This window comes from Opisthocomus hoazin, chromosome 19 (genome assembly GCF_030867145.1).
Source record: "Opisthocomus hoazin isolate bOpiHoa1 chromosome 19, bOpiHoa1.hap1, whole genome shotgun sequence".
NCBI lineage: Eukaryota > Metazoa > Chordata > Aves > Opisthocomiformes > Opisthocomidae > Opisthocomus > Opisthocomus hoazin.
In genome coordinates this window covers 17487231-17512926 of record NC_134432.1, presented here as the reverse complement: position 1 = coordinate 17512926, position 25696 = coordinate 17487231, and the positions used below count along the sequence as shown (strand labels likewise).

Sequence of the window (25696 nt, the reverse complement as noted above, 5' to 3'; positions counted from 1 at the left end):
TCCTTTCTGCTGAGCTGTTACCCAGGGGTTTCTGAACGGACACCAAACGCAAAGAGGGAATGCAGGAGATGGCTTCTGCTTCTGGTCTCTCCCCCCAAAGCTGTGTGAATTTAAAGTGATCTTCCATTGTCCCTGCGCAGGGAGAGATGCGAAACACCCATGCAGTTAGCGCTCTGCACGCGTAGATGTTCAAGGACAACACACTGTACAAGATCAGTCATAATTCATGCAATGTACATAGCCTGGTTCCCCCAGTACACAAGAAGAAATTGGATTTTGTAGTGCTTAAGGGGCTATCTTTTGGCCTGGCATTAGAATAGAAATATTGACAGGTTTGCACGATGAATAAAATAGTAGCTTGAAAATCCTAACATCAAAATGAAATACTCATTTTGTGCATTTTGTTTTGATATAAAATATTTTTAGCTTAGATATGCCAGTCAGGAAAAACTCTGTTATAACAGCTATTATTTTTAAATGTGCTTTTCATAGTCTCACATTGATTCATAAATATATATATGTATGATGCCAAACATCTGCTAGTGAAATAGCTGCCAGTTTCCTTTGGGCAAATAGAAAGTTTGTATTTCAGGGTATTAAAGGAAACAGAAAACTTTCCATTATGAAGAAATATGTGTGGAGAAAACCCCTATCTACCCAACGTTTACTAATAGCATTCAAACTAATAAACTGTTTCCAGTATGCAGAACTTTTCAACTCGCACAAAGATTTATCTTTAAACTAAAAGCCTGCACTTTGTAATGTGAAATGCCTTTATGTGTAGTAGCAAACTATTCATGGCTAATTTAGTTTTATTCGTACCATCTTACTTCTGGAAAGTTCCTCTTTCTCATTTTATCATTAGATAGTAATTAGTATTCAAGGGAAATTGGTCTTAATATATTAAAATTGGTTTAGTGCCTTTAGACCTGTACCAAAGCCAATGTCTTATTGGAAAATGTAATTGGGGACTCTGTGTATGTAATTGATTGTATTGCAATTAAGAACTTTCATTAAGCAATATACTAGTACATTAAAGTAATAAGGGACATTTTTGCAGTGCAGTTAACTTTATATTTTGTTGTTTTACTGAGGAAATACAGGTTTGCTTGCTCTTGAATAGGCTACATATGGCATTTCAGTGTTCTGGTGTTAGCAGTGTGTCATTGTGATACCTCCTCGAGTGCCTACAGGATCCCCTTTGGGTGAGGCGTCTGGGCTGAGCTTCTGACTGATTTCCAGACTCGTGCTTCCGGTGCCTGTCACTTCATTACTGTTCGTCTCATCTGAAAATGGGGATTTTCTGTGAGGAGGTTGGCCTGAGTTACAAATATAACTCTGAATTTCACAGTAGTTCAAGTACTCAACAAAAATACTACCTCTATACTGAATCTGGTTAAAAAAAACCAAAAAAAACCCAAAAAAAACCAAAAAAAACCACAAAGCAAAAACAACCCAACAACAGAGTAAAGATCTTCAGCTGTTGTTTCCAGGCTGGGAAGCGAGTCCGTTTTCTGGGTGACCGTGAAATGCCGAGACTGCGAACTGGTGCCGTGACTGTGACCGAAAGCACCATAGTGCTTCCGCGCAGCGGCCGTCTGAACGTGCAGCAGTATGTCGCCCTTGATACCACTTTGGCTTTTTGTTCAGCTTCTGCGGGCAGAAAACACTACTTTGCTTTGTTGCTTTTTTTTAAAGAAGGCGACTGTGGTTTAATGGTTTGTGTGGGTTTGCTGCACAAGCAGCCGGAGCAGAGAAGGGGAGCAGTCCAAGTGGCTGTCGGAGCTGGAGTCCCTCCTCTGATGAGGATGGAGACTGGAGAGTTGGGAGCAGTCAGGTGGATAAAGGACGAAGCCAGGTAGCCCATGGAATCTGTACGCTTCGGCATGGGATCTCCCTCGGTCCAGCACCGTGTGTTCTCACATGGTGACTCTGGGTTTAGGGGTTTGAAAACGTTGTTTCGGTGAGAACACGGTCAGCCATGGGCGTCTGCGTTTCTTCCAGGAGATGGAGTCTGCCATCACGGACTGCCTGTGCTCTCCGCTAAACCAGACCCAGCGTAGTCGCGGCCTGCCCTGCCCTTGAAGCTCCGCGGCGTGGGGAGCCCGTGCAGGGCGCGCAGCCGGCACGGCACCTGGCGTGGGGCGGCTCTGCGGGGTGCCTGTCCTCGCTAGGAGCGGGGCTGCTGAAAGCTGCTGGGAGGCTGGTCTCATCCAGGGGGTGCCCGGCGCAGCGGCAGAGCCGTGGCCAGCGGGCTGAGCCCCGTGTCGCCTCGAGCACCGACCTCCTTCCGCCCCGCAGACCTGCGCCCGGGTGGGGTGGAAGGGCTGGCACCCAGCGTGGCAGTGCCGGGACAGCAGGGCTCCCTGCGCAGCCGTGCCGCGCGTGGCTCTGTCCCCGGCTTGGGGACGGCGGGGCGCGGGCATGGGCTGCCTCTCGCCCGTGCTTTCCCTGCTCCGTCCAGGGGTTTCCTGCCTTACTTCTCCGATAACGAAACCTCGGTCCTGGCCTCAGGGAGATGCCTCCCTCGTAGCTGTGCTTTGCGCTTCACACGGGTTCTGATCTTGTGCCTGGTTTGTCCCGCGCCCAGCTCCAGCTTTTACCACTTTTTCTTTCACAAAGGCGGTCGCCTTGAATTAGGTAGAACCATAAGGGAAAAATACAGAAGTCGTGGCAAACGGAGTCTCCCTGTCCTTACGTGGAGGGGCTTGTTGGAACAGGAGTCTGGCCTTCCCGGGGCCCCGGAGCGGGGTCTCTGCCGGCAGAGCCGCGTTGCGGGGTCGGCTCGTGGGCTGAGTAACAGACCTGGAGCATCCCCTTCCCTTGATTGTCTTCCCAAGCAGCAGCTTTTACATTCCGAAGCCACACTGTGATCTCCATTACAAATACCCTGACAGGCCTGTAAATATTTGACAGGTTTATTCACAGCTGCTTGCATGTGGAAAATATTTTTATGGTTTTTCCCCCAGTCAGCTGGTGGAGATGGCGCTTCCTGCGCCGCTGAACGCCGGCGGTCTCGCGGCTGTCCTCGCCGAGCTGCGGGGTGGGAGCGGTGTGCCAAGTTCTGCAGTCAGGTTTCTCCCTGCAGGGCATTTCTCTCTGTTGTTACAGATATTACTGCTATTACCCGACGCACCCGCGGGGGCCCGCGTGGCTTGCCATCTTTAGACAGATGATCTGTTTTGATGGTGGAGTTCCTGGCTGCTCTCCCAAGAGCAGCAACTGCAGAAATTCTGTAAACCTGAAGCCATTCACACAGCTTCATAAAACAAAGTCAGCAGAGGTTACCGATACGCGGAGGATCTGAAAGGCTGCCAGGGCAAAATCCCGCTGTTCGGCGGCTCCGGCCGCGGCAGTGAGTGCTCCTGCAGTTCGACACTGGCCAGGTGCTCACGTTTTTAGTTACAGTGACAGTTTTTTCCGCTGGATATGATCTGGCTGGCTGCTATTTTTGTTTCTAATGCTTTTAATTTGTGTGTGTGAAATCCGAGAAGACTCGGCTTCCTAATAGCCGTGTGAAGTCGACGCGTCGCGTCCCCGCTGTGCCGGTGACTCGGTGCGGCGGCGAGGCTGGGAGCAGAGGGGCGGCAGCACCGGGAGGGCGTCACGTGCGTCCTGCTCTGTGCCACGCGGCCTGAGGACGGTTTGCAGGAGGTGCGGGGACGAGGTCCGTTTGCTGTCACTGCTGATTCAGTTTGTCTGTTGGTGCCAGCACTTCTGTAACGCTGCGCTTAAACCCCGCTGCACAGAGCGCTGCCGCGGCGCCCAGGTGAGGGTCTCGTCGCCCGCCGGTGAAGTGCGGCCGCGTGTCGGGAGGAGGCAGCGCACACTGCACAGCGTGCTCGGCACTGCGCACACTGCACAGCACACTGCACACTGCACTGTGCACACTGCAATGCGCACACTGCACTGCAAACACTGCTCTGCGCACGCTGCACACACTGCACACACTGCACAGTGCACTGCACAGCGTGCTCGGCACTGCGCACACTGCACACTGCACCGCGCCCACTGCACAGCACACTGCACTGCACACACTGCACACACTGCACAGCGCACACTGCACAGCACAGCGCACACTGCACTGTGCACACTGCAATGCACACACTGCACAGCGCACACTGCACTGCAAACACTGCTCTGCGCACACTGCGCACACTGCACTGCGCACACTGCACAGCGCACACTGCACCCCGCCATTGGAAGCAGTTCAGGGGAGGGGGCTTCTCTGCATCGTAGAGCAGGGCTTCATTAGCAGCAGCACTAACGACCTCCCAGCAGTCCTGGGTTCCTCTCCCACCGGGGCCAGCAGTGACCCCTCGGCCCTGCTTGGGTTCGCACCTTGTCCCCGCCTGTCCCCAGCCCCAGACCCCTGCGGGCAGGGGACACCCGGGTGTAGCAGCGTGGTCCCTGGGTGCCGCAGCTCGTGTCCCCGCGCGGCGTGCCGCTGTCAGCGCGTGCTGCGGGACAGGGCTGCTGCGTGGCCGGGGGACGCTGCCGGGGCTGCGCAGGCACGTCGCTGGTTCCCCTCGGGGGAAGAGGGTCCCAGTTCACTCCCGACGGCAGGGCAGCAGCGCCGTTGCCGTCCTCTGCTTTGCTCTCAGGCACCGCCATGCCACGGTGTTTCAAGATGCCTTTAAGTGCACCAAAAAGTTTGACGTATCTCAGCGTATCTCTGAAGTGCTGCGGCATGAGGGTTTGACATGATACATTATGATAATCCATAGTATAGAGACATTAACACAGGGGTCTTTGACAAAATACAGTGTAATGTCTCTGAAGGAGCCATTACAATTTATCTTGTCATTCTGGAGCATAGAGTGGCTGCAGTGTTAAGATGGCTCTGCATAAATTCGCACGTAGACTGTTTCATTTGATTTTTGGAATTCTTTCAAGTCGAGTGGCACAGCCCAATCTGCAGGTTAACCCTTCGCTGTCCCCTGCCCAGAGGAGGGTCCCCAGCCGTGTCTCGGGAGGCTGCGTGAGGAGCGGGCATCGCTCTCGCCCACCCTCCTGGGGGCAGGGTGGCAGCTGCTGTGAGGAGCGGCTGTCCGGCGTGGATCTCCGTGATGCTCTCAGCATGCATTTGGGCTCGCTGGACAGCACATGCCAGCCCGGCTTGGTACAGACATGGAAGTGGTTTGTCATAAGCAGTGATGTTTGTGACTGAATGAACAGGAAAGGGAGCGCGCTCAGCCCGCAGGACACGCGCTCTGTGCTCACGTGGGGTTTTCTTCTCTCTCTCCTACGTTTGTCCTGCCTGTGGCCACCGCCCGCCGGCTCCCGGTGCCGAGGCGAGCTGTGCACCGCTGCGGCTGCGCTTCCCCCTGAACAGGGAGCCTGCTCCTGCACCAGCAGCGCCTGTCCGGGACGAGCGCCCGGGTTTTCCTCCCCGGGGAGCCGTGGCCTTTCCTGCCAAACCGTCCCCTTGTCGCCAGGGAGCGGAGATGGAAACTCGCCGCAGCTCCCCTGCCAGCCCCGGTCCCCGGGCGGGGTGGGAGCTTCCCTGCGCAGAGGGAGGGCTGGTGCGGGGGGCGTTGGGCTGGGGGCTGCTCCAGCTGTGCGAGTCTCAAACAACATTCATACAGAAAATCTGGCAAGTTCTTTGCCTGCTTTGCTCGATCTTTGAGACCTGTACTAAAATTCCATCATCTCATCTTCCTATTATTAAAATTTCAGCAAAATACGAAGTTTTCGTTGATCTCCTGCAGCAAATCTCGTACTCTGAACTGGCAGTTGATTCAGCTTTCAGGATTACATTAGCTGGGATATTAAACAAAACGTGTCAGTCTTCAGTGTCTTCTGTAAGAAGCTAAATCAGTTTTCAAACATATTTATACCACTTTATCTAACAGCGTCTGAATGATCATTTAGAGCTGAGATGCTTTATTAGCAGCTGGCATCGAAATTACTCTGCGCAAAATTATATATCGCATTATAGTAATGTTTAAATTGGTGTTAATCCAACGTCATAAAATGTAAAAAATCTTTGGAGTGCGTTATATTTTTTCAGTAATTGGCATTCTGGCTTAATGAGATGTTACCTTTTATAAAGCCAGTACCTGCACTAGTCATGAGAACACTAATCAGTAAATAAAGCTGGGCTTTGTTACCGCAGGGCTGGGGTCGGAGTGCCCGGGCGTTGCCAGCGCTGCAGCGAGACGCCAGCGCCGCGTCCCGCGTGGGGGGAGCTGGAAGACGGGAGCCCCGCGCTAGTGCGTGCGTCGAGGGCGGCACCTGGGGACCCTGCACGGCCGGGGCAGCCCCCGGTGCCGGGCTCTCCGGGGGGACGGGCTGGGGGTGTCCTGGCGGGGGTCCCACCGGCTCGGCCCCGGCCGTGTCTGCGTCCAGGGCAGCGAGAATCTGCCGCTGGGACGTTGCACTGCTCTTCACGTGGGACACAAACATGTGTCGTAACGGCCTTAACGAGTCGGTGGGTTTGTCTGTGGACGGAGGGTGAGAAGTTCCTCCTCCCAGAGACATGGGCTCAAGTGTCGTGTTCCTTCTTACAAAGCCACCTGCAGCTGCAGACGTCACAGCCGTGCTGACGTGCTAGCTGAGTCGTGTGCCGTGGTCTAAACCTCTCGTTCATTATTGTTGGCTTGTTTTGCAGGTTCCAGAGGAGAAGAGGTCTCGGAGGAGGACCCTCAGATCGATATAGCTACAGTTCAGGACATGCTCAGTAGCCACCATTACAAGTCCTTCAAAGTCAGCATGATCCATAGGCTTCGATTCACCACTGATGTTCAGTTAGGTAAATCAATCCGTGCTATAACGCTTAGGAAAATGGAATGGGTCAAACCTTTGGCCATCTCTAATCGCTGGCTGTCCATCTCGGACGTTTTTGAAGCAGTCGTTATCGTGTTGGTCGGGTTTATCGTGAAGCACATCGCTTGAAAGTGTTGCTAGCATTTCAGCAGTTAAAAAAAAATTGCTTTCAGTTGAAAATGCTTCAGTATTTTTATTATCCACAATCAGCTAGCACATGTTTCTTCTGAAAGAGGGCCATTATTTAATGACCCCGTCTCTTTTTTTTTAATCTAGTCTTCCTAATGGAAAGCTTCTTGCCAACTGTTTTGTTATTTTTAAATGAAGCTATGCAAAATTGGGAATGATTAGGTTTTTCCTTTTTTGAGACTGGAAAGATATTAACATCCAAGTGGAAATTTGAGGTGGAACAAAACAAAGCTAGCATTCGCTAAAGGTTTTATATTGTCCTTATTAGCTTTCTGAATGCTTTTGAAAACCTGAAGGCCACGGGATGACAGAATCTTGAATTATAAAAGCCCCATTACTGTTTTAAAATGATTGAATGGCTTTTTATCTTTGTGTTTAAATTGTGAAAATTTGATTAATGATGCATTGGTAGGTGACCTGTGACGTTCCTGCAAATACCTTCCATAAAGAGATGATTCAGCAGTAAAATATCAAGCGCCGTAATGTTTACAAAATACATTTATTCTGTAGAACTCAGTAGAATTGTTAAATTTAAACTATACGAGTTGCTGTATTGTTGTCACTACAGTCTCTTCATTCTTCCATCCTTGAGCACATGTAAAAGTACACATCTCTCAAATTCTTACAGAAGAGGCTTTCTGAGTTTATTTGGAACTGTCTTGTTAGGGAAGGATTTATATGCTGGTGCTGAAGCCGGACAGCGCTGGGCACGTTCGCTGCTTTTGAGCAAACTCGCTGGGTGTGATAGTTTGCTTCCAGTGAAGTTTGACTCACTGTATCTGGAAAGTGTCAGAAATGAGAGCTTGAAAAGGTCATGACAGATCACTAAAGATAAATGGTTAAGGGGGAACGGCTGTTAAATGAAACAAATGGCTTAACTTGTGCAGCAGTGAAGGAGCTGACCCTGTCCAGTAGTGGAAGGACCATAAAATTTCCCTTTTATAACAATCTGTGAACTTGTATATTTTTGATGGCAGTACACTGACAGTGGGATTTTTATAATCCAATTATTTTTTAAAAATCAAAGAAAACCACAGTGGGGTATTCAAAATTTGGGCAAATGTACAGCATCAAAACCTTCACACAAAGTCAGAAGAAGTGTATGTTGTTGGGATTTCTCCTGAATTTTTTTTAAGCTGTTAAAAGAGCGATGCTGGTAAAATAAGCATTGAGGTGCTGTTTGGATTAGGGCTGCTGAGTGTTGATGTGTTCGTCGTCTCCCAGGGACAGACTGCTCCATACAATCTCAAATGCAAAAAACGACGTCTGATTTTTTTTCATCGCTCGTCAGTAACTGTGGTTTGGGAGCGATTCGGTGTCAGTTTAATGGTGGCCAGTTGCAAAGACTTTTCTCTGTAGCATTTTCATGTCATCAGTTTTGTGTAACAGCCATAGCAAAGCACCAGTTTTTCTAGAGGACGCTGAGAATCCAGAATCATTCCGTTGCTCTTATCGACCGCGTCGACGGTGTCGGTAGCTGCGCAGGAGCGCGTGGGCTGTCCGGCTAGCTGAAATACGGCGCGGTGGGGGCACGGAAAATGCCCGTGTGGGTCCCAGTGTCCCAGGCGTCGCGTGGAAGGGTGTTTGCGTGTGACAGAACCCAGAGCGGTGGAGAAAACACCCAGGGTAGCTCGTCTGCTCTCCCCGCAGCTTGCTCCGGCGTTCCAAGCCGTACAGGCGTCCCTGAATTGGCACCGGTTCTGTACTGGGTTTTATTTCGGTTGCACAGAACTGGTAGCAGCAGCGTGAGCTGTGTTTGTGAATCCCTGTTTGCATGCCGGCACCTTTGGAAACGTTTTAGCCGTTTTGAGGCATAATCATTGAATTTGAGACAAGATTTTTCAAAAATAATGGAGTAAGCTCGATGTTCTGTACGTTGTGCATAGTTCTCCTGTAGTAAAAAGTGAGAAGTGAAGGAGCGTGGGAGGAACGACCACCTTGCGACGGATGGTTTTAGTGCAGGGGGAGGCTTTAGCCGCAGCAGTTTGAGGTCTGGGGTTTTATGGTTTAGCTCAGGTTGCAGTGTAATGCACATAAAGTAGCGCTTTCCACATTTTTACAAAGGTTCTGTCACGTTGTGAAGGAACAAGACACGTTTGCTTGTGTATCGCATTAGCAAAACTAAAAGAAACATCGTCTTGGAAAATGACTGCTGGCCAGTATTTGAGAAAAGGTGGGGCAGCTGCAGACCCCAGCAGAGGAAGCAAGAACAGAGCAGTGGGACTGGCCGAATGCATCGATGACATTTCTTTTGACAAAAGGAATGAATTAAAAAAATAGTCGAAGCAGCATTGTTGTGTGGTTTTTGAGTATGACTAATCTGTGCTGCAGCACAGAGGCTGCAGAAGCCACATACGGAATGCTGGTTTGATTTCAGGTTTGAACACGTACCGATTGTGAGAACAATAACACAAAAAAGACAACATTCTTTGTCACTGTGCTCTGCGGATGTGTGTGAGCTTACGCCAGTGATGCTGAGATACAGAAATAATGGATGAAGTGTACAGCAACAATTTGCAGATAAAAATAATAGAAGTTAAAGTGTATTTTACATGATAAAAAAAAGATGAAAGAGGAGGAAGTCTGTTACATCTGAGATGGTTACAAAATCCATGCTTGGTGGAGTAGCCTCTGCTGAAAAGATTGATGCAATGGGGAGTGACCTTGGCTTGGAGCAGGAGCTGGTGATGTATGTATGAGCATCTCTCTGCTAAATGGACCCAGATTTGTAGCACTAATATACATGGAAGCCCAGAACCAAACTCAGGATGGCAATAAATCAGCAGCCACTTTGGGTGTCATTTCTGGTTTATATTCCACTATTGTTCTATCACTTTAATTCATGTCACTATCATCTGTTCATCTGGAACAGTTTTATATAATTTTCCAGTGGAGTTACCTGACAAATCCTATCAAATTAACAAGGTGCATTAACAATATTGACTGACTGTGAATTCTGAAGTTGCAGGACCATACAGTGAAAATTTTTTAAGGGTATTTTCAGGGGTGACGTTTCTAGAGGAAGGGATGGGGAACAACCCTCACTCAAAAAGAATTTGCACCTTTATTTTTAGAGCTTGCCTTGAATTTTTTCAGTGAGAAGATAAGAACTTGTACTATCAACTTTGCGTATTTTCCTTAAACTACGGAAAATACCATTTAGAATAAGTAACAATTACGGTGAAATAAGAGCACCGATTTTAAATAATCTGTCCAAAATTAAACTGCAAAACAAAATGGGCTCCAGATACAGCATCAGCCCGCTCTGATTACCTGGTTCTAGCAGTCCTTGTGCCAACCGGACTCTTGATCCAGTGCTTAATTGCAGTGTGGTGTCTCTGATGTGACGTATGTTTGATGACAAAGCGCGTTCTTGGAGCGAGGGCGGCGTTGTTACCGCCTCGCCCGAAGGCCGGGGTTGCGGTGGAGGTGACCTCGCAGCGGTGGAAGGGGCTGCGGCAAGAAGCCCGCTGTAGCTGCCTGCTGCTTGGTGCCTGCACGCTTTCATTTGAGAGTTGCATAAAACGCAAACGAATGAGGTTTGCGCATTCTGCAGCTTTAAGAAACATTGAAATAATCCTGGAGGACTTGGGAGAGTCACGATGTGTGTGGCATCTTACTGCTATTTTATCGCAGCTCTTGGAAGTTTTGTCGGCGGCGCCTTCAGGTTTTCTTCTGCTGCAGACGAGCCCAGCGCGATGCATTTGGAAGCATCATAGCCACCACCCTCAAGAGGGAAAGGGTTCTCTCTGCTGCTTTTCTGGAGGTGCAAGAGTTAAATGGTGTTTAAACACTTTTTTCCTCTATCGCTTCCTTTTGTCACTTTCTCCTGAGCTTCACCTATAGGTGACTGAAGAAATGTAATTATGTTTAAGGCTCCACACGTCTTGATGTAAAAGGCGCCCTGGGAAGTTTGTCCAGTCGTGTCAGCAGCGCCTGAGCAGTGACCTTCTGTTCGTCAGTGCGGCGGAGCAGGGCTCCGGCTTCGCAACACCGCGACAAGAACCGCCGCGAATTCCAGCGCGCTGCTGGCCCTCAGCCTGCCCCGACCGCGTCCCGCCGGAACGGCCGCTCCGCGCGACGTCGGCAGTGACCTGTGGAGGGGTGGGGGGGGAATGTCCCACTCTCGCTCGCCGAGGGTCTGCCGTGGGCAGCCAGACGCTGGCTGTGCTGGGAGCGGGGTCCGGCGCCCGTGCCAGCAGCTGCACAGATCCTCGGCTCGCTTTCGAGGCAGGCTGATTAGAGCTGGCTAGAAAAGTCCGGCAGTGTGGGAGCGCAGGGGGTCTCTGGACTGGGTGGCGGTGCTGATGCGTATCCGCGCATTTCCGAGCGTTTCCGCGGCGCTGCGGATGGCTGTTGTCCTCCCGTGTGGAGGATCCAGTGTCTGTGCTGGGCAGGAGATGGAACAGGGACCGGGTGTGATAGTGTCTGTTCCATATAACAGTGCTGACTGAAAACTAGCAGTATCTTTTTATTAATCTCGCAGCTCATGTAGCTACTGCTTCCAGAAGAGCTCTGTATGTGTTGAGAAGAATTTTTTCTGTGATATTTCTTTCTTGTTGGTGTGCTTATGCAGGAGAATAAAATGCAGATTATCAATGCAGTTTGATAACCATTTGCTTTTGGTTTCAAGAGCTCCCGTGCTTTCAGAAAGCCCAAAAGGGCAATATACTTTCATCCCATTTAAGATTTATAAAGTGTGTCAAATGGCTGATATGAAATCGCTTAAACAGATCCCTGTTGTGGCTCTCTATTCTTTCTCATTCAGGTATTTCTGGAGACAAGGTAGAGATAGACCCTGTTACTAATCAGAAGGCCAGCACGAAGTTTTGGATTAAGCAGAAACCCATTTCAATCGATTCTGAACTCCTCTGTGCCTGTGACCTTGCGGAAGAAAAAAGCCCAAGTGAGTAGTCCTTTTTATTTATGTTCTCTCTTCTCTCCCTCCCTGTATGTGCTAGATGTCCAAAGAATTATTGCTACCATGTCCTTTTCTTTCTATAGGTGTATTTTATTCATTATAGGATGTTTTTAATCTGACTCGATTCTGTTACAGAGAACACAACATAAACACATACACATTTTATGAGTGTCCTTTTAATGCTGCTTGCAGGTAATGGCATCATTAAGAGTGTTTCTGGCCCGCTGTCACTAGCTGCTGACAGTGTCGTACCAAGGAAGCACTGCTTTGCCTAGCTGGTCTCTAGCCCCGTAGCCCGGTAGTCAAATAGGTGTTTCGACGTAATTGCAATTATTTTGAACTTCTTCACATCCCGACTGGTTGTAAACAATTTCTTAGGTGTGATCGAGGATCTCAGACATCCAGTATCAACGCAGTCTGGGTTTGCTTCAGCCGTGGCTGCCGGCTCGCCGGGATTGCAGCGTGCTGCTCTGGGGTGGGACGGGGTTTCGGGGAAGCAGTGGCGGTGCCTGGCTGGCAGCAGTGGCTGGCATCCCAGTTCAGCCAGTCGTCGACAAGGGGCCGGAGCTGGCTGTGCTCAGAGTGCGACTTCAAAAGCCCAGTGCTTTTGCTTGTTGTATCAGTGGAGTAATGAGAGTCTGTATCTGTAAAATTTGTTTTAAAAAGCCCAGGATGGGTCCTGGGGGAGCTGGGCAATGTCTCCCAGTGGTGCCAAAATGTAACTGTCTGCTATCAAAAAGTAACTGCGGTTCAAAAGCTCAGGTGGATTTTATTACACTTGTGCTTTTGCAGGGCAGGGATGCTAAGTATTAAGTACTTATCTGCAAGGTGACAGAGAGGGAGAATTATGTGATACATATTTACAGAGGTAATGATCTGTTGAATTCTCTTGGAAGAGTAAATTTATGGCTGCCACAGATTTTATCAGCAATTATTGAACTATATCCTTCTCCCCTTCATTACCCCTTCCTACTTCCACGTTCTTAGTCCAGTCATTGTCTTCCTTTTCTGTCTCTCCAGAAAGATTTCATGGTCCTCAGGAAGGCATGACCCCGGGGAGAGACTTCCCCAGTGACCAGGCAGTCCAGCATGTGTAACACTTGTCTTTATAGTTCAAGGTGCAGTTTTGCACTTGTAAATATGTTAACGCCTCTGGGTTTGTAGCCACACTTCATTTCAAACGCAAACACTTGTGGTTGTAAAATTGTGCCCACAAAACGGGGCTGTATCTGAAAAGCCAGCCTTGAAACCCGAGGTTTCCAGCTCACGCTCCTGTCCACAGAGTCTGAGACCTCCGAGCTGTCCTGAACACCTCCAGGACAGCGTCCTGCAGGGAATGGGCTCTCCAGCCCCGGGGCTGCTGCAGGGCGTCCGGTTTGTACCCAAATCCCACCAGGCAGGGAGAGGGAGGGGACAGAATTGCAACCCCGAGTAGAGTCCAGCGGTGGAAGGGCAGTGCCTTCAGGTGGAGACCGACAGACAGATGCAGAACCGTGGTCGATTTGGAGAGGATGCTGACGGGTTACAACAAAGGCAACATTTACGATACGGAGATTTTGTATTTCCTCATTTCCACAGGGCCATCATAAACTTTTCCTATTAAGTAAGTGTTCAGCATAGTTCCAAAAGGAGAAAATAATTCCTCCTGAAATCTGCTGACCTCTTCCTGATTCTCTAAAGATGTTCCGAAAGTCATCATTTCAGGCCAGTAGAAGAGATTTTTAGTGTGGCGTCTCAGAATGATACATTTTGGGGAGCTCTTAACAGAAGATCAGTATCTCTTGAATTTTAAATGGAAAAAAGTTATTTTAGTAGCCTAAAGGAATGAAACTCACTGTATTTCACAAGTTTTGTCTGTGATTTTTATCAGCATAGTGATAGATGTTTGTAGCAGAGTTTACATCAAAAATTATTCCCGGATCTTCCTTGAATGAATTGTGGCAAAGGAAGAGAGGCTGAGTGAAGATAAGGTCTTTGAGTTCTGCAATATATTTTGTTTTCATCTTTTTATCTCTTGTAACACAAACGCGCTCCATCTCGTCTTGCAGAAGTGCCCTGCACAGGTCGCAGTGCTTGTGCCGTTACGCCGGGGCGGAACGCCGGCTGTGCTCCGTGGAGCGGCCGGCCTGCCCGGGGGGCTGTGAGGGAGCGGGGGGCTGCCGGGCCCGAGGGGCTGCCTGCCCTTCGGAGGTTCAGAGGATGGCGGGAGCCTCCAGGTGTGACCTGGCTTTTTAGTCAGGGCAGGGGCTGTGGAGCGTGGTCGCTGTGGTCAGTGTAGCAGGAGGTGTCTGCAACAGTTGTTCCTCCAGACGCGGTAAATAACACAGTTTAATATTCAATAAGCTCTTACTTTCTGCAGATTAAAGAGATTTCAGATTTTACTAGTACTTTTCTGCAGGAATGTAAAAACAGAAATGGTTTATGAGTAGAGCGGAGAGACTTGTGCTTATTTTCTGTTGGTTCTCTCAGAAAAGACAGGTTGAGGCAGCGAAGCTTTAGTGGCACTCGTGTGAGTGTTAAAGGACTCCGCAGCCTCAGAGCTGACGTTGTGGATATTTACGGACGGACTCGGAGCCCTTCTGGGTGGGGCTGAAGCTTTCCTGTGCCGTGAGGTTGCAGAACTTAAAGCTGCATTTGGTGAACGCAGAAAATGAAAATAGAAAGCTTTGGCATCTAATTTGCCGTTAGTGTGGGCATTGTAGGCAGGAATGGCTGATGATTTCTGTTTGCCCTTGTAGTAGGCCTGGGTCAGCATTTGAATTTTTATTTGTAAATGAACTCAGACTCCCTGAATTTAGACAGAGGGAAGAGGTAATGGGCCTGCTGGCTCGATCAGATGCCATTAGAACCTGCAGAGGGGGTGTATAAACGGCTTGTTCAGATCAGGTTCGGTCTGATTATCAGGAGAGATTCTGAATGTTTAGAATCTTGAAAGGAAGCATCCTATCATTGAGAAATAAGATTTAAGCCTTAATAAAGTAGTTGTCATTTTTATAGCTGAAAAGAGCTTTGTATCTCAATTAAGTGTACATAATATAAAGTCTTAAGGAAGCAACATAATACATTTAATACAATTATATCCCTTTGCAATAGTGTAATTTAAAGGAAATCTGATTCTGTTAATGTCTCTTACATTACTTGGACAAGGGAGAAACTTCAGTGTCACTGGCCGCTGCCTTTTTACAGAGCAGGCTGTGGTCCGAGCGGGGCTGTGACGGACGCGCCGTGGCCGTCCCTCCCGAGGACGGGAGAGCAGACTGCGGGCAGGCCTGCGGCTGGCACTGAGGCCGGTCAGCTGGGCACACTTGCCGTTTTCGAAATACGAGGGGTTCTTCTGTTCGTGTGTATTTTACAATAGCTGCAGAAATCGGATTTATTTGACCATGTACTTGAAACGCTGAAGAAATGTTCTTTGCAATCCCGTTTCTGCATTTTTTGTTGTTTCAATAAAGCAAATACATCTCAATTGCTAGGTCAAAATATCCTTAATATTAAGGTGGTCTAAACAAAGGTGTTCTGTAGGTCAGGGACTACATCGGTAACTTCGGTTTGTAATTTAATTGCCTGCTTTGCACCCTGCAGCTGAAGATTTCCTTCAAATTCTTATTCCATTGTTGCACTGGGGCTTAACAGAGTGTTAACCTGGTAATAGGCACAGGGCCTCCCCATTATATGTCTCGCTATCGAGCGGTTCTGCATGACTAGTTAAAAAAGATGGCAAGAAGATTAATGAAAGCCGCCCAGTACAGAAGGGGGTAGGTACCTTTGCGAGACTTCTAGCGAGGAGATATTAGAGCTGAACCAGAGCTTGGCTTTTTCTTTATCCTGTGACCTTTGAACCTGCCTTACTGTCGGGAGCTGCCAGCGGAGCCGACGTTTTGATTGATGTTGCTACACGAGTCAGTCTTTCCCATTGAATTCCACATCTGCACGAAAATAGCTTTTCTAGCAGTACTCACACTGGCTGTAAGTGATAGCCAAAGTGAAGCCTGAAATGCCTTTATGTAGTTCTCATTTAAAGCTAAAGGTATTGGATGTTTGAATTCCGCATCCAGTTCCTCCAGATTATGCACATTGGGTAATGCTAATTTAATGAATTCATTACTGGGTTGTGAAAGGACTAAAAATATACAGAACGCGTTGGGAAGGCGTGGATTCCTGCTGTGTGGGGAGCTTAAATAGAGCTTAAATAGAGATGTTGCACGTTTGCTGAGAGGCAACAATTACCCGTGTGCTCCGCAAACGGTGCACTGGGTGCTGGGTGCTGGGTCCTGATACTCTGCTCCTGCCGTGAATACGCAGTGTGTGGAATAATGGAAGAGATTCGTGCTTGATAGGAGACTAATGGCAGATTCTGATCCAAAGGTGAAAAACAGGTTCAGCAGAGAAAGCGTTCCCAGACTTGGGGCTGGGCGTGGAGGCGATCCCGGCGTGTGCAGCGGGCAGGCGAGCGTGGGCGCTGCTGACTGCGGGGCGGCCGGGTGCCGCGGACGGGAGGCCGCAGGGCGCGGGTGCTGCCGGCGTTTGCCGTGTCCGCGTGCCGTGGCAGGCGCTGTGCCCGGCTTGGGGGGCCCAGCCCGAGCCCCAGCGAAAGGCCGGGGCCGTCGGAGACCTGGCCGGCGGCCGGGCGGGTTTGGCAGCGGTCATGGGATGTGCCCGCGCGGGCGGAGGGGCCGGCAGCCGTCCGGTGAGCGCTCCGCTGCTGCCGCCGGCTGCGGAGCCCCTCCTGCCTGCTCCCCTGCAGCTGATGGAATCCATCCCCGCCGAGCAGCCTGCGCGTAAAAGTACTCTGGAGCACAATCAGGAGCGCGCATTGCCTCATCCTTTTAACAAATATGTTTTGTAGCCCTATTAAAAGGGGTCTTCATCTATCCTGTCAAAGCTATTCTGCTGGGGTTTTTTAGTTTAATTACACTATCCAATTAAAACTCCTTGCTGCATTTTGATTCGCTTCTCCTTGGGCTTGAGTGGATATGACATTTACAAGGCTCGCCTTTCAAGCAGACAATGGCGTGATTGATGAGGTGCAGACGCAATGAAGGAGGCGATTGCCGTGTGGAAACACTGCTTAGTGCATTTTGATTTATTTATCATCTTTCTCCCAAACAAGGTTGCTGGTGAAGAGGTTTTGGGCAACCCCAAGTTCCACCTCAGTTTTCACCATTCTTGCAAAAATCTTTATTAGTATTCTGCCTTTGACAATAATTCGAGGAAGAAACAAAAGGCTTTAGGGAAAAAAAATCCAGATGTGTGAATAGTTGCCACAATTTGACATAAAAGTGGTTGTATGTGGCACTTTAATTGCAGCTCTGCTTTCAGGACATCTGGCAGCAAGACATCAACTAATAGCACTGTTCTGTAATAAGCCTACGGTAGAATATAAGGACCTGAGTTGCAGGAAGAGTGGTGGTGAAATATGCTGCTCCCAGAGAGAAGGGGTAAGCCAGCGGGACCGCAGCGGTTATCTTTTCCCTTCGCATTCACACCGTGGGTTCCCTCCCAGTAGCGCCTGGGTTGGAAGGAGACGCGTCGCAGGTACGTGGTGTGCGGCCTGAACCCCTCGGCAGCTCCGCTGGTGTCGCTGGCCTCGGGGTTCACCTGTCACTGCGACGCCGTCACTCCGTCTGCAGACATCCCTCCCGAATGGACATCGCTTGTGTAAGTGGGCTCAACCCCACCTTGAGACGCGGGCCAGCATTCCCGCTCAGTCTGTGTCCCTGCAGAGCTCGCTGCTGTGTCCCTGACGGTCCGGCTGCCGCTGCCCCGCGCAGAGCGCCGCTCGGTGTGCTTGTTCGTGGAGTTTGGCAGGAGGGCTGTTTTGATGGTAGTGCAGCACTTGCATTTTTGTGGGACCTGCAGGCCCCGCTCCAGGGTCCCAGCGTCGTTTCTGTAGGGGCTGCACACAGCAGGGCCCCTCCGCAGAGCCGCGAGCTGGCATACGGCAGCGGGGACGAGCCGAGGTTGCCCTGTTCCAGGCAGTGCTTTGGGTGGATCTGTCTTGGTACAGAAACATCGCTGCTGTGCCTTTTAGTTTCGTCATTCCTTGCCTTTTTACTGGTATGTTTGTAATGCTTTGTAATCCTGGCGGAGTCTGAGAAGAGATTTCCAGGTTCGATCCTGTTGTAGTCGCAGCTTCTGAAGTGGTGAAAATCTGTGAGAATGTCAAATGATGCCCGTAAGTGTTTTGTTCTTCAGAGAGGTCTTTCTCCAGCTATTTATTCCGCTAATAACTCTTAATTGTTGACTTCTGCCTTATGGCCCTGTAATGACAAAGCAATCATCAAGGTATATTGAAAAATTAACATAAATTTGCATTTCCCAGTGTTTGTTTTCTGTTTTGTCCAACTCATGAATATTCTTTTCATCCTCTGTCTAATTAGTGATTTAATTCAGTGCCTACTGTTTTAAAGAGGGGCATTGGCAGAGAGGGCTTTGCTACAGTCTGAACTGAGGGGATGGGAGAGGAAGAAGAGAAACTATTGCTAGTCTTGGCAGACTTGATAAAAAAATAAGTCTTTTCCTCTGCAAATTCACATCCTTCCAATGTTTTCCAGGCATGAAGTGTGTTTTTTAGACTCTGATAAAAAGAGTTTATTACTTAGACTAAAAAGTGAAAATATTTTTCACCCATATCAAGAGGAGTGTGGTGGGCTGCAAAGTTTTTGTGTGTTCTCCCAAGACCGTAACTTGCAGAAATTAGCAGAAGGTTTGCCAGCGACTGTACACGCACGTTGTAGTCGGTAATGCTGGGAGCTGTGATGCGAGGCCGGGGGACGAGGCGCGGGGCGGAGGTTGCTGCTCGCACGAGTGCGGTTTGGCCAAAGCTGCGCGAGGCGGCCGGGAGGCGTGCGAGCAGCGGAGCTGCCTCTGCCCGCGCCGCGGCGTTGGCACGCGCTGCTGGCTGTGCCGTGACCAGCCTGTGCCTCGGTCCTTTGGCGGGACAGTAACGTTAACAGCTAGGGACAGGCCACACAGCTGAACTGGAGAAGTCGTGCTGAAAGAGTAGAGGAGCTCTCCTCCTTCCCAGGGGGTCGGCGTCGCGCCCTGCCGCCCGAGCCTGCTGCAGGCTTTTTTCCAGGTGTAACCGAACGGGACCCGGTTAGTGTCTGAGGGTTAGAGAAGGTTCATCAGGGTGCAGAGCCGAGGCCAAAGGGCACCTACGGCAGGACGCCGTCCTCCTGCTGCCGCAGTGAGCTCGGCCCCAGCGCGGGCTGGGCAGGCACGGCCGGTGTGGGGCTGCCGTGGGGCACCCGCACCAAACCTGCTCGGCGCTCGCCTTGCCGGCTGTGCCTGCGTCGTGACAAAGGCCCGCGATGGCAGGGGAGTTTCTGTCATTCCATTTGCCTTCCATATATGTTTTAGCAGATAAACACAGCCGGGAAGAACATGTATTTTCCATTGTACAGCCAATTAATTCTGATCACAAAATATTGAAGTGCCCCCCCAGTCATTTCCCCCTCGCCATCGTCTGCGGTGGCTGACATTAAATACGCTTCTGCGTGGTGTCGGGGCAGGGCAGGGCAGACAGCACTGAGGTTTCAGACCCGCAAGCTGAAGGACACCAAAGCATTGTTCGTGTAGGAGTCCTGGTAATAAAGCCATGTCTGTATTTATTTCAATTCTGCCGTCATGTGGGTAGAATCCGCTTGAGCTGCTGCTGTTTGTTACCAGATATTCTTATCTGGAAATATAAAACCATTGGAGTTCCTATTGATCTCTGAATTGTCAAGGGTGGTGCTCTATTGGAAAGAGGTACATCACATATTTAAGCACTCTTGGAAATGGAAATCAATCTCACAATTCATAAATTCCATCTGGCTAGAATAGTAGCGGAGCAAAGTGCCAGTTAGGATTTCAATGAACCAATATTTCATGCGGTAAATAGTGTAATGTGGACACGGAGCACATAAACATAATGCTGTAATGGGGCTTTCTGAAGAAAAGTCGTCTTGGCTTCTTTCGCTCAGTCTCCTGTCAGGGCGCAGCACTGGGCTGCGCGGCGTGCACGGCCGGTTGTGCGCAGCCACAGCATGCACGCCGCGCGGTCGGGCCTCACGTCGGGTGCAGCGGCCGTGTCACAACCCCGGCGACTCCCGACAGCCTGCGCAGGAGCACAGGTCCACGGCTCAGCCGGCGCCTCGCCGGATCGGTGCCAGTGGGAGCGGGAGCGCTGCCCGTGGCTCTGCCACGGCAGCCGGGCTGCCTGTGCTGTGCCGGTGCGGGCGCGCGGTGCCGGCGTGGCACGGGGCAGCGCTGGGGGGAGCGGGGCGAGCTCTGCCTCCTGCTGCGTGGCACAGTGGGGTTGTTATTGGTGTCGGTGGCTCTGACTGTCATCGGAAGGGCTGACTGCTCACAGTCCGAAAAGAAATGCTCGAAATAAAGCTCTGCTTCTGTCGGCTGTGTAAACACCTTTGCTGGAAAGGAGGAGTAAATCACCGGTTTAAAAGAAAGATGGGGGTACTGGGGAGAGTTTCTTCGTGAGGCATGATGGAGGCTGTGATCTCGTGTAATTTTCACGTTAGTATTTCCATCGTGGTTCTGTGCCCTGGCTCTGCGGGGTGACGCGTGGCCGGGCAGCGGGGCTCTGGAGGAGCGGCACGCCGGGCCTCTGCTCCCTGCGTTGTTGCCGGCTGTGCTGCTCCCACCGGCGCGGCCGCCATGCCGCACCCCCGGTCCGCGCTCGCCGTGCGAGCTGTGGATGCGTTCCGAGGCTCTGTGTCCGCGCTGCCGGCTTCACGGAGCCGGCCGCTGTTTGCTTCGGGGGCGGCGGGCGAGGGAGCCCTGGGTGAGGTGGGATCGGGCGCCGGGGCTGGGCTGGGGCACATGGCCCAGCCTCCCCCTTCCCGGGCAGAGACCGGCTGGGAGAGCGGAGCCGTGACCCCGGGCTGTGCCGCTGGAAGCGGGGTCTCGGCTCCTGGCCCTTGCCGAGCCCCCCGGCTGTTCCCACCGGCTGAGCCATGGCAGCAGGCTCCGGAGCAGCCGGCAAGGCGAGGTCGGCGTGGGGAGAGCGGGCTTCAGGGAGAGTGGGCTTCCCGGGTGGAAGAAAACGTGGACTGAAACATCTAAACCAGGTGAAGGGAGTCTTGATCCACCCCATGAACCACCCCATGCACTGCCGAGACCCAAAACAAAGAACCGCGCTGGAATCCTCCAGAGCGGGTTTGGTGCCACTTTAGTTTCCATTTGTAGCAGTCCGTTTCTGTGGCTGTGTGTAACTTTGGATGTCCAGGGAAGCTGTGGCAGCTGGTGGGGCGAGGCGCTGTGCCGCGTCCCCCGGAGCGGTGCACGGGCACTGCCGAAAGTCGGTCCCCGGCAGAGCCGGGCGTGCACGCGTTACCATGCTGATGAGCTCGCGGCGAGGAACTCCTGCATTTTTAGTACCACTGAGGCATCATTTGGCAAATGATTTAAGGGGATTTTTTTAATTATTATTAGCCAATTTTTCAATATAGAATTTACATTCAAGATTAGTGCATCATGATGGTGTTTAATTAACATGCCACAATAAAATACTCGCATCTCAAATTTTCTGGCCACAGATCTGAGCATATATCAGTTACTTTTTGGAAATCTGGAGAATCGGATAATGTAAATAAGATTTCAGATTAGCTTTCCTCCAGGAAAGACCGAAATTTCCAGTAATGTGCCTGTTACTTTATGGATTACGAACTGTGGCCTTTGAACTGAATAAGTTACGAGAAAACTGATGGAAAAGTATAATGCATAGAGTATGCGACATTGTAATTGTGAAGCCTTGAACGTCCGTATCGGTGGGGGCTGTTTTGCCTTCCTCCGTATTCCGCGTGTAGACCTTCCCGCTGCGGCCGTGCCCGGCCGGGTCTGGAGCTCCGGTGCCGCGGACGGAGCCGCCTGCAGCCGGCGCTTGGGACGGAGCTGGCGCAGCATCCTGGCTCTGCTGCCGTGGGGTTGTCCTGCCCGGGGGCGGTGGGAGCCCTGGGTCCCAGTCGCGGTCTCGCAGCGTCGTTGCCGCGTCCTTTTGTGTTTTAGAGTGGTGACGCTTCCCTTCGCCTGAGCAATGGGAAGGTTTGGGTGGTGTTTTGGGGAGAGGTGGTTGGGGTGACGATGCTGGGGTTAATTGGCCTTTTGTTTTGAATATAACACTTCCCTCCTGCGCGTGGTGATTATACAGCGAACAGTTACGTGAAGCAGTCCTAATGCGGTCGTTTAACTGAAATACCGACTCGGGCTGAACGGGAGCTAACTAGCCGTTTGATAGATTTTTGCATTTCCTGCAGTGGGGAAGTGATGGGAGAAGGAACTTTATTGAACAGAGTTCAGCTGCTCCTGTAAGCCACCACTTGCCTTAAATTGAAATGACATGAGAAGCCTGTCAGCGTTTCATTGCTTCCTTCTGTTGTGCTGATGGTATGCGAAGATCACCATCTGTGTTTTTCTGCTGTCAGGCACACAAGCTCTGCTGAAACTTTACAGGAATATTCTGAACAGTTTTTTTCTTATCTTTACAGGTCATGCAATATTTAAACTTACATATCTAAGCAATCATGACTACAAACACCTTTACTTTGAATCAGATGCTGCTACTGTCAATGAGATCGTACTGAAGGTGAGTATGAGATTTTAGCGTGCCCCCAAATCCTGGGTGTTTCACCACTGGTTAGGCATGAGAGAGGCTCTGGAAAAACACGCGCACGGCGCCGTGCCTGGGGGCCGCTCCGCTGCGCTGAGCCTCCCAGGCCGGTTGCTTGGTGCCTGTGGTTTGTTCAGTTTTCAGCAGGCTGCCTGTTGGCGGGGAACATTTCCTTCTAGATGGGTGTCAGAGAGCCGCTCTCCGTGGCCTTTTGCAGGAAGCTGCCAAGTGTTGTGTCCAGACAGCTTCCAGCTCCAGACCCAGCTGGTCTGCCGGCCCTGTGCTGTGGTGAGGGTGCAGGTGCTGTGCGGGGCTGGGTGCCCTGCCCCGGGACCTGCGTCCGGCAAAGCTCCGCGGTGCTGCCTGCGCTGCTGTGGGGCTGCCAGCGCGGGGCCCGGCCGTAGAGACCCGGCAGGCGTCCGGCTCATGGAGGCACCGACCCGGGGCGGCGAGGAGCTGGTGTGGGGCTTGGCCGGCAGGCAGGCAGCTGAGCAAAGGTTCCGGCACCGCGGGGGCTGTCAGAGCCGCAGTGAGCGTTGCTCGGAGATTCCGGGAGGGCTCCGGTCAAGCTGCGCGCTGACGTGGTGCTCGAGGGCAGAGGCTGATGCCGGGTTCATGGCTCCAGCGCCGGCCCAAGCCGAGGCGGTGACGCTGCCAGGACCGCGCTGCTCTCCTGCCCTGCACGCGTCCCTCCCACCACAGGTGCTTGTACAAAGCGAAAAAGTTCTTTTTCTCACCGTGATCCTTCATCAGAATGGTTTGCTTTGCTTGTGGCTCGGTACCTACGCATATTGGCTTGCGTTCCCAAAGAAATTTTCGTAACACTGTTGAAAGATCAAACTTAATTTTCCGCAAGCTAATATTTTACAGCAATTCAAAATTTAAAAAGCAGTAATTTTGGCAAGCCATCTGTTATGGTTGCTTTTCTTTTCTGTGTGGAGTTTAGAGGATTGCTAAATAACTGACATATGATAAAATAATTTTTATTAGTAACATAGCAGGTGAATGTATTTGGGGGTTTTCTGCTTACTTCGTGAACTGTTAGGCCATTCCTTTTGTTCCCACTTTCAATAAGCTGTTGTAATCCCGAAGGCTTGATGCATCTGAGACTGGTCATAATAGGTTGAAAAAAAAGGTTTGCTATGAAAAACATGAATATTCAAGAGAGAAATGTTACTGAACAGTACTTCTTTTCTGAAGTTGCACATTGTTTATGTAGAACATTTTCTGGTTTCATGCATAAGTTACCAGTTTGTTTTCAATTCCATCAGCGTTAGGAGACGCAAAGAAGTCAGACTTTTCAAATTAGGCTTTCTACATGATCAAGTGAGAAAGACTAAGGCTTTATTGACCATGAAAATTCCCTGTATTTTTATGCCTTAAGCTGTAATATGCAATGAAAGTGAAACACTCTACAGTGCATAAAATTGCGCAAGTTTTAAGCCACAGCATATTAACCAGCTAATGGCAGACCAAAGGGCATTTTTATCTTTTTGATTCTTGCATTAACCTTCCATTAAAATTATCTATGTGATTATCACAAAGCACTGGAGATAATAAATTTAGGGAATAGCAGGCTGGTTAAATATCATTTAAAAATGCTTTCATCAAGTAGAATGTGCCAAAACACAGGAAAACTATGAGATTAGCTGAGTATGCAAACATCGTAATGAAAGAATTATTTTTATTGAAGCTGATAAAGTCCTTTATTGAAGCCCATGACTCTATTAGACCAGCACTCTGGGTCTTCACGACGGTGCGTTCGCCTGGAGGTTTGGGGACGAGAGTGGGACGAGGGCAGAGGGGAGCCGAGAGCCCGCGGCCGCCCTGCGCCGAGCCGCGGGAGAAGAGCCCGGCAGCGGCCCCACGCCGAGCGGGGCTCTCCTGCACCCCGGGCTGTCTCTGCCGTCGCCCACTCGCTCCGGTTTCCCCAAATCCCCACAAAGCTGGGCGGTGTGAGGGGCCCTGCCCTCCCCGCGCCGCCCCACGGAAGCACCGAGGAAATTAAATACCGTTCGTTTTGCATCTTGCAGGTTAACTATATTCTAGAGTCGCGAGCAAGCACAGCCAGAGCGGATTATTTTGCTCAGAAACAAAGAAAACTGAGCAGGAGAACAAGCTTCAGCTTCCAGAAGGAGAAGAAGTCGGGACAGCAGTAACGCCTAGCCTCGAGGAGAGCCTGTCTGCCGAATTCGAGGAGGAGACGCTCCCCACCGCCCGGACCGGTGGGAGCCAGGACTGCAGAGCTCCCGCTGCCAGCAGGCAGGAGCAGCCGGGGGAGAAATCTGAATTATCCCGTCTCTCACGGCTGGAAGATTATCCCTCGTCGGTGAGGGGAGGTCTCCCCTGTGACAAAAATAAAGAGCCATATCAGCCGGAAAGAAGACTGTTACGCTTCAGGTTCCTTTGATTAGAAATAAGAGAATGACGTAGACTGGCATCATTTAATTACTGTATTATGTACAATCACAAGAAGAGATGTGATTACATATTATTTCACAGCCTGGTTAAAATAAATTATATACATCTGTAATACACCCACGTACACACAGGTATTGCTTGTGACATGATCAAATTTCTAAAAACAAAATGTAGGACAAATGTATCCATTTTTACTATTAATAAACAGATGTAATCTTTTCCAAGGTCCATATGATGCACAGTTCTTTTGGGGGGAGGCTGCAGTCCCAGATGGTTTCACTTCTGTTGCTGAAGTGCAGGAGGCAACCGTGAGCCAGGGAACAGCAGCCGTTGCAGGGGGGCCGGTTTGTGAAGAAACACCGAGACAGCCGAGTCTGTTGTGGTTTGTTCTGTTCAAAAATATTTTTACTTAACTGTGCTTTTCAGCTTTGCATACGTTTTATCGGCAGTTACTGGCTGTAGTCAGCACGGTGTTTTGAAAACCCAGGCAGCGTCTCCGCGGTTGAGAGGCGAGCATCCTCCTGCCTGCATCCGCCCGTGGGCCACGGCTGCTGCCGCGCTGGGCTCGGCTCGTCCTCTGAGACCGCTTGCACCCGAGCACTGAGAAATGCCTTCGCCTTTTCTTAATATTGTTCTTTAAAAATAAAAATTAAGACCTGCTTTGTACTGGGATTTGTAACTGGTTTGGCCTTGTCCATCCTTAATAGATCAGGGAACACCTGAATGGGATTACTGGGAGCCAGAGCTGCGCTTCTGGTTCAGTTCACCGGAGGTGTCTTTCATAAATC

The 25696-nt window shown here is 50.5% G+C and overlaps 1 protein-coding gene across 4 annotated transcripts in view; it reads left to right on the top strand.

The window, feature by feature from the left end:
• The window catches only part of MAPKAP1 (MAPK associated protein 1), a 106011-nt gene extending 80875 nt beyond the window's left edge, over positions 1–25136 (top strand). For 3 of the 4 annotated variants that reach the window (XM_075439527.1, XM_075439528.1, XM_075439525.1), the window contains 4 exons: positions 6614–6754; positions 11726–11863; positions 22366–22463; positions 24521–25136. In XM_075439527.1, coding sequence (XP_075295642.1) covers positions 6614–6754; positions 11726–11863; positions 22366–22463; positions 24521–24646 — 503 coding nt within the window. In that variant the 3' untranslated portion in view covers positions 24647–25136. The remainder of the gene's footprint in view (positions 1–6613; positions 6755–11725; positions 11864–22365; positions 22464–24520) is intronic. The other variant, XM_075439529.1, reaches the window with a different exon arrangement.
• Positions 25137–25696: the final 560 nt, after the last annotated feature.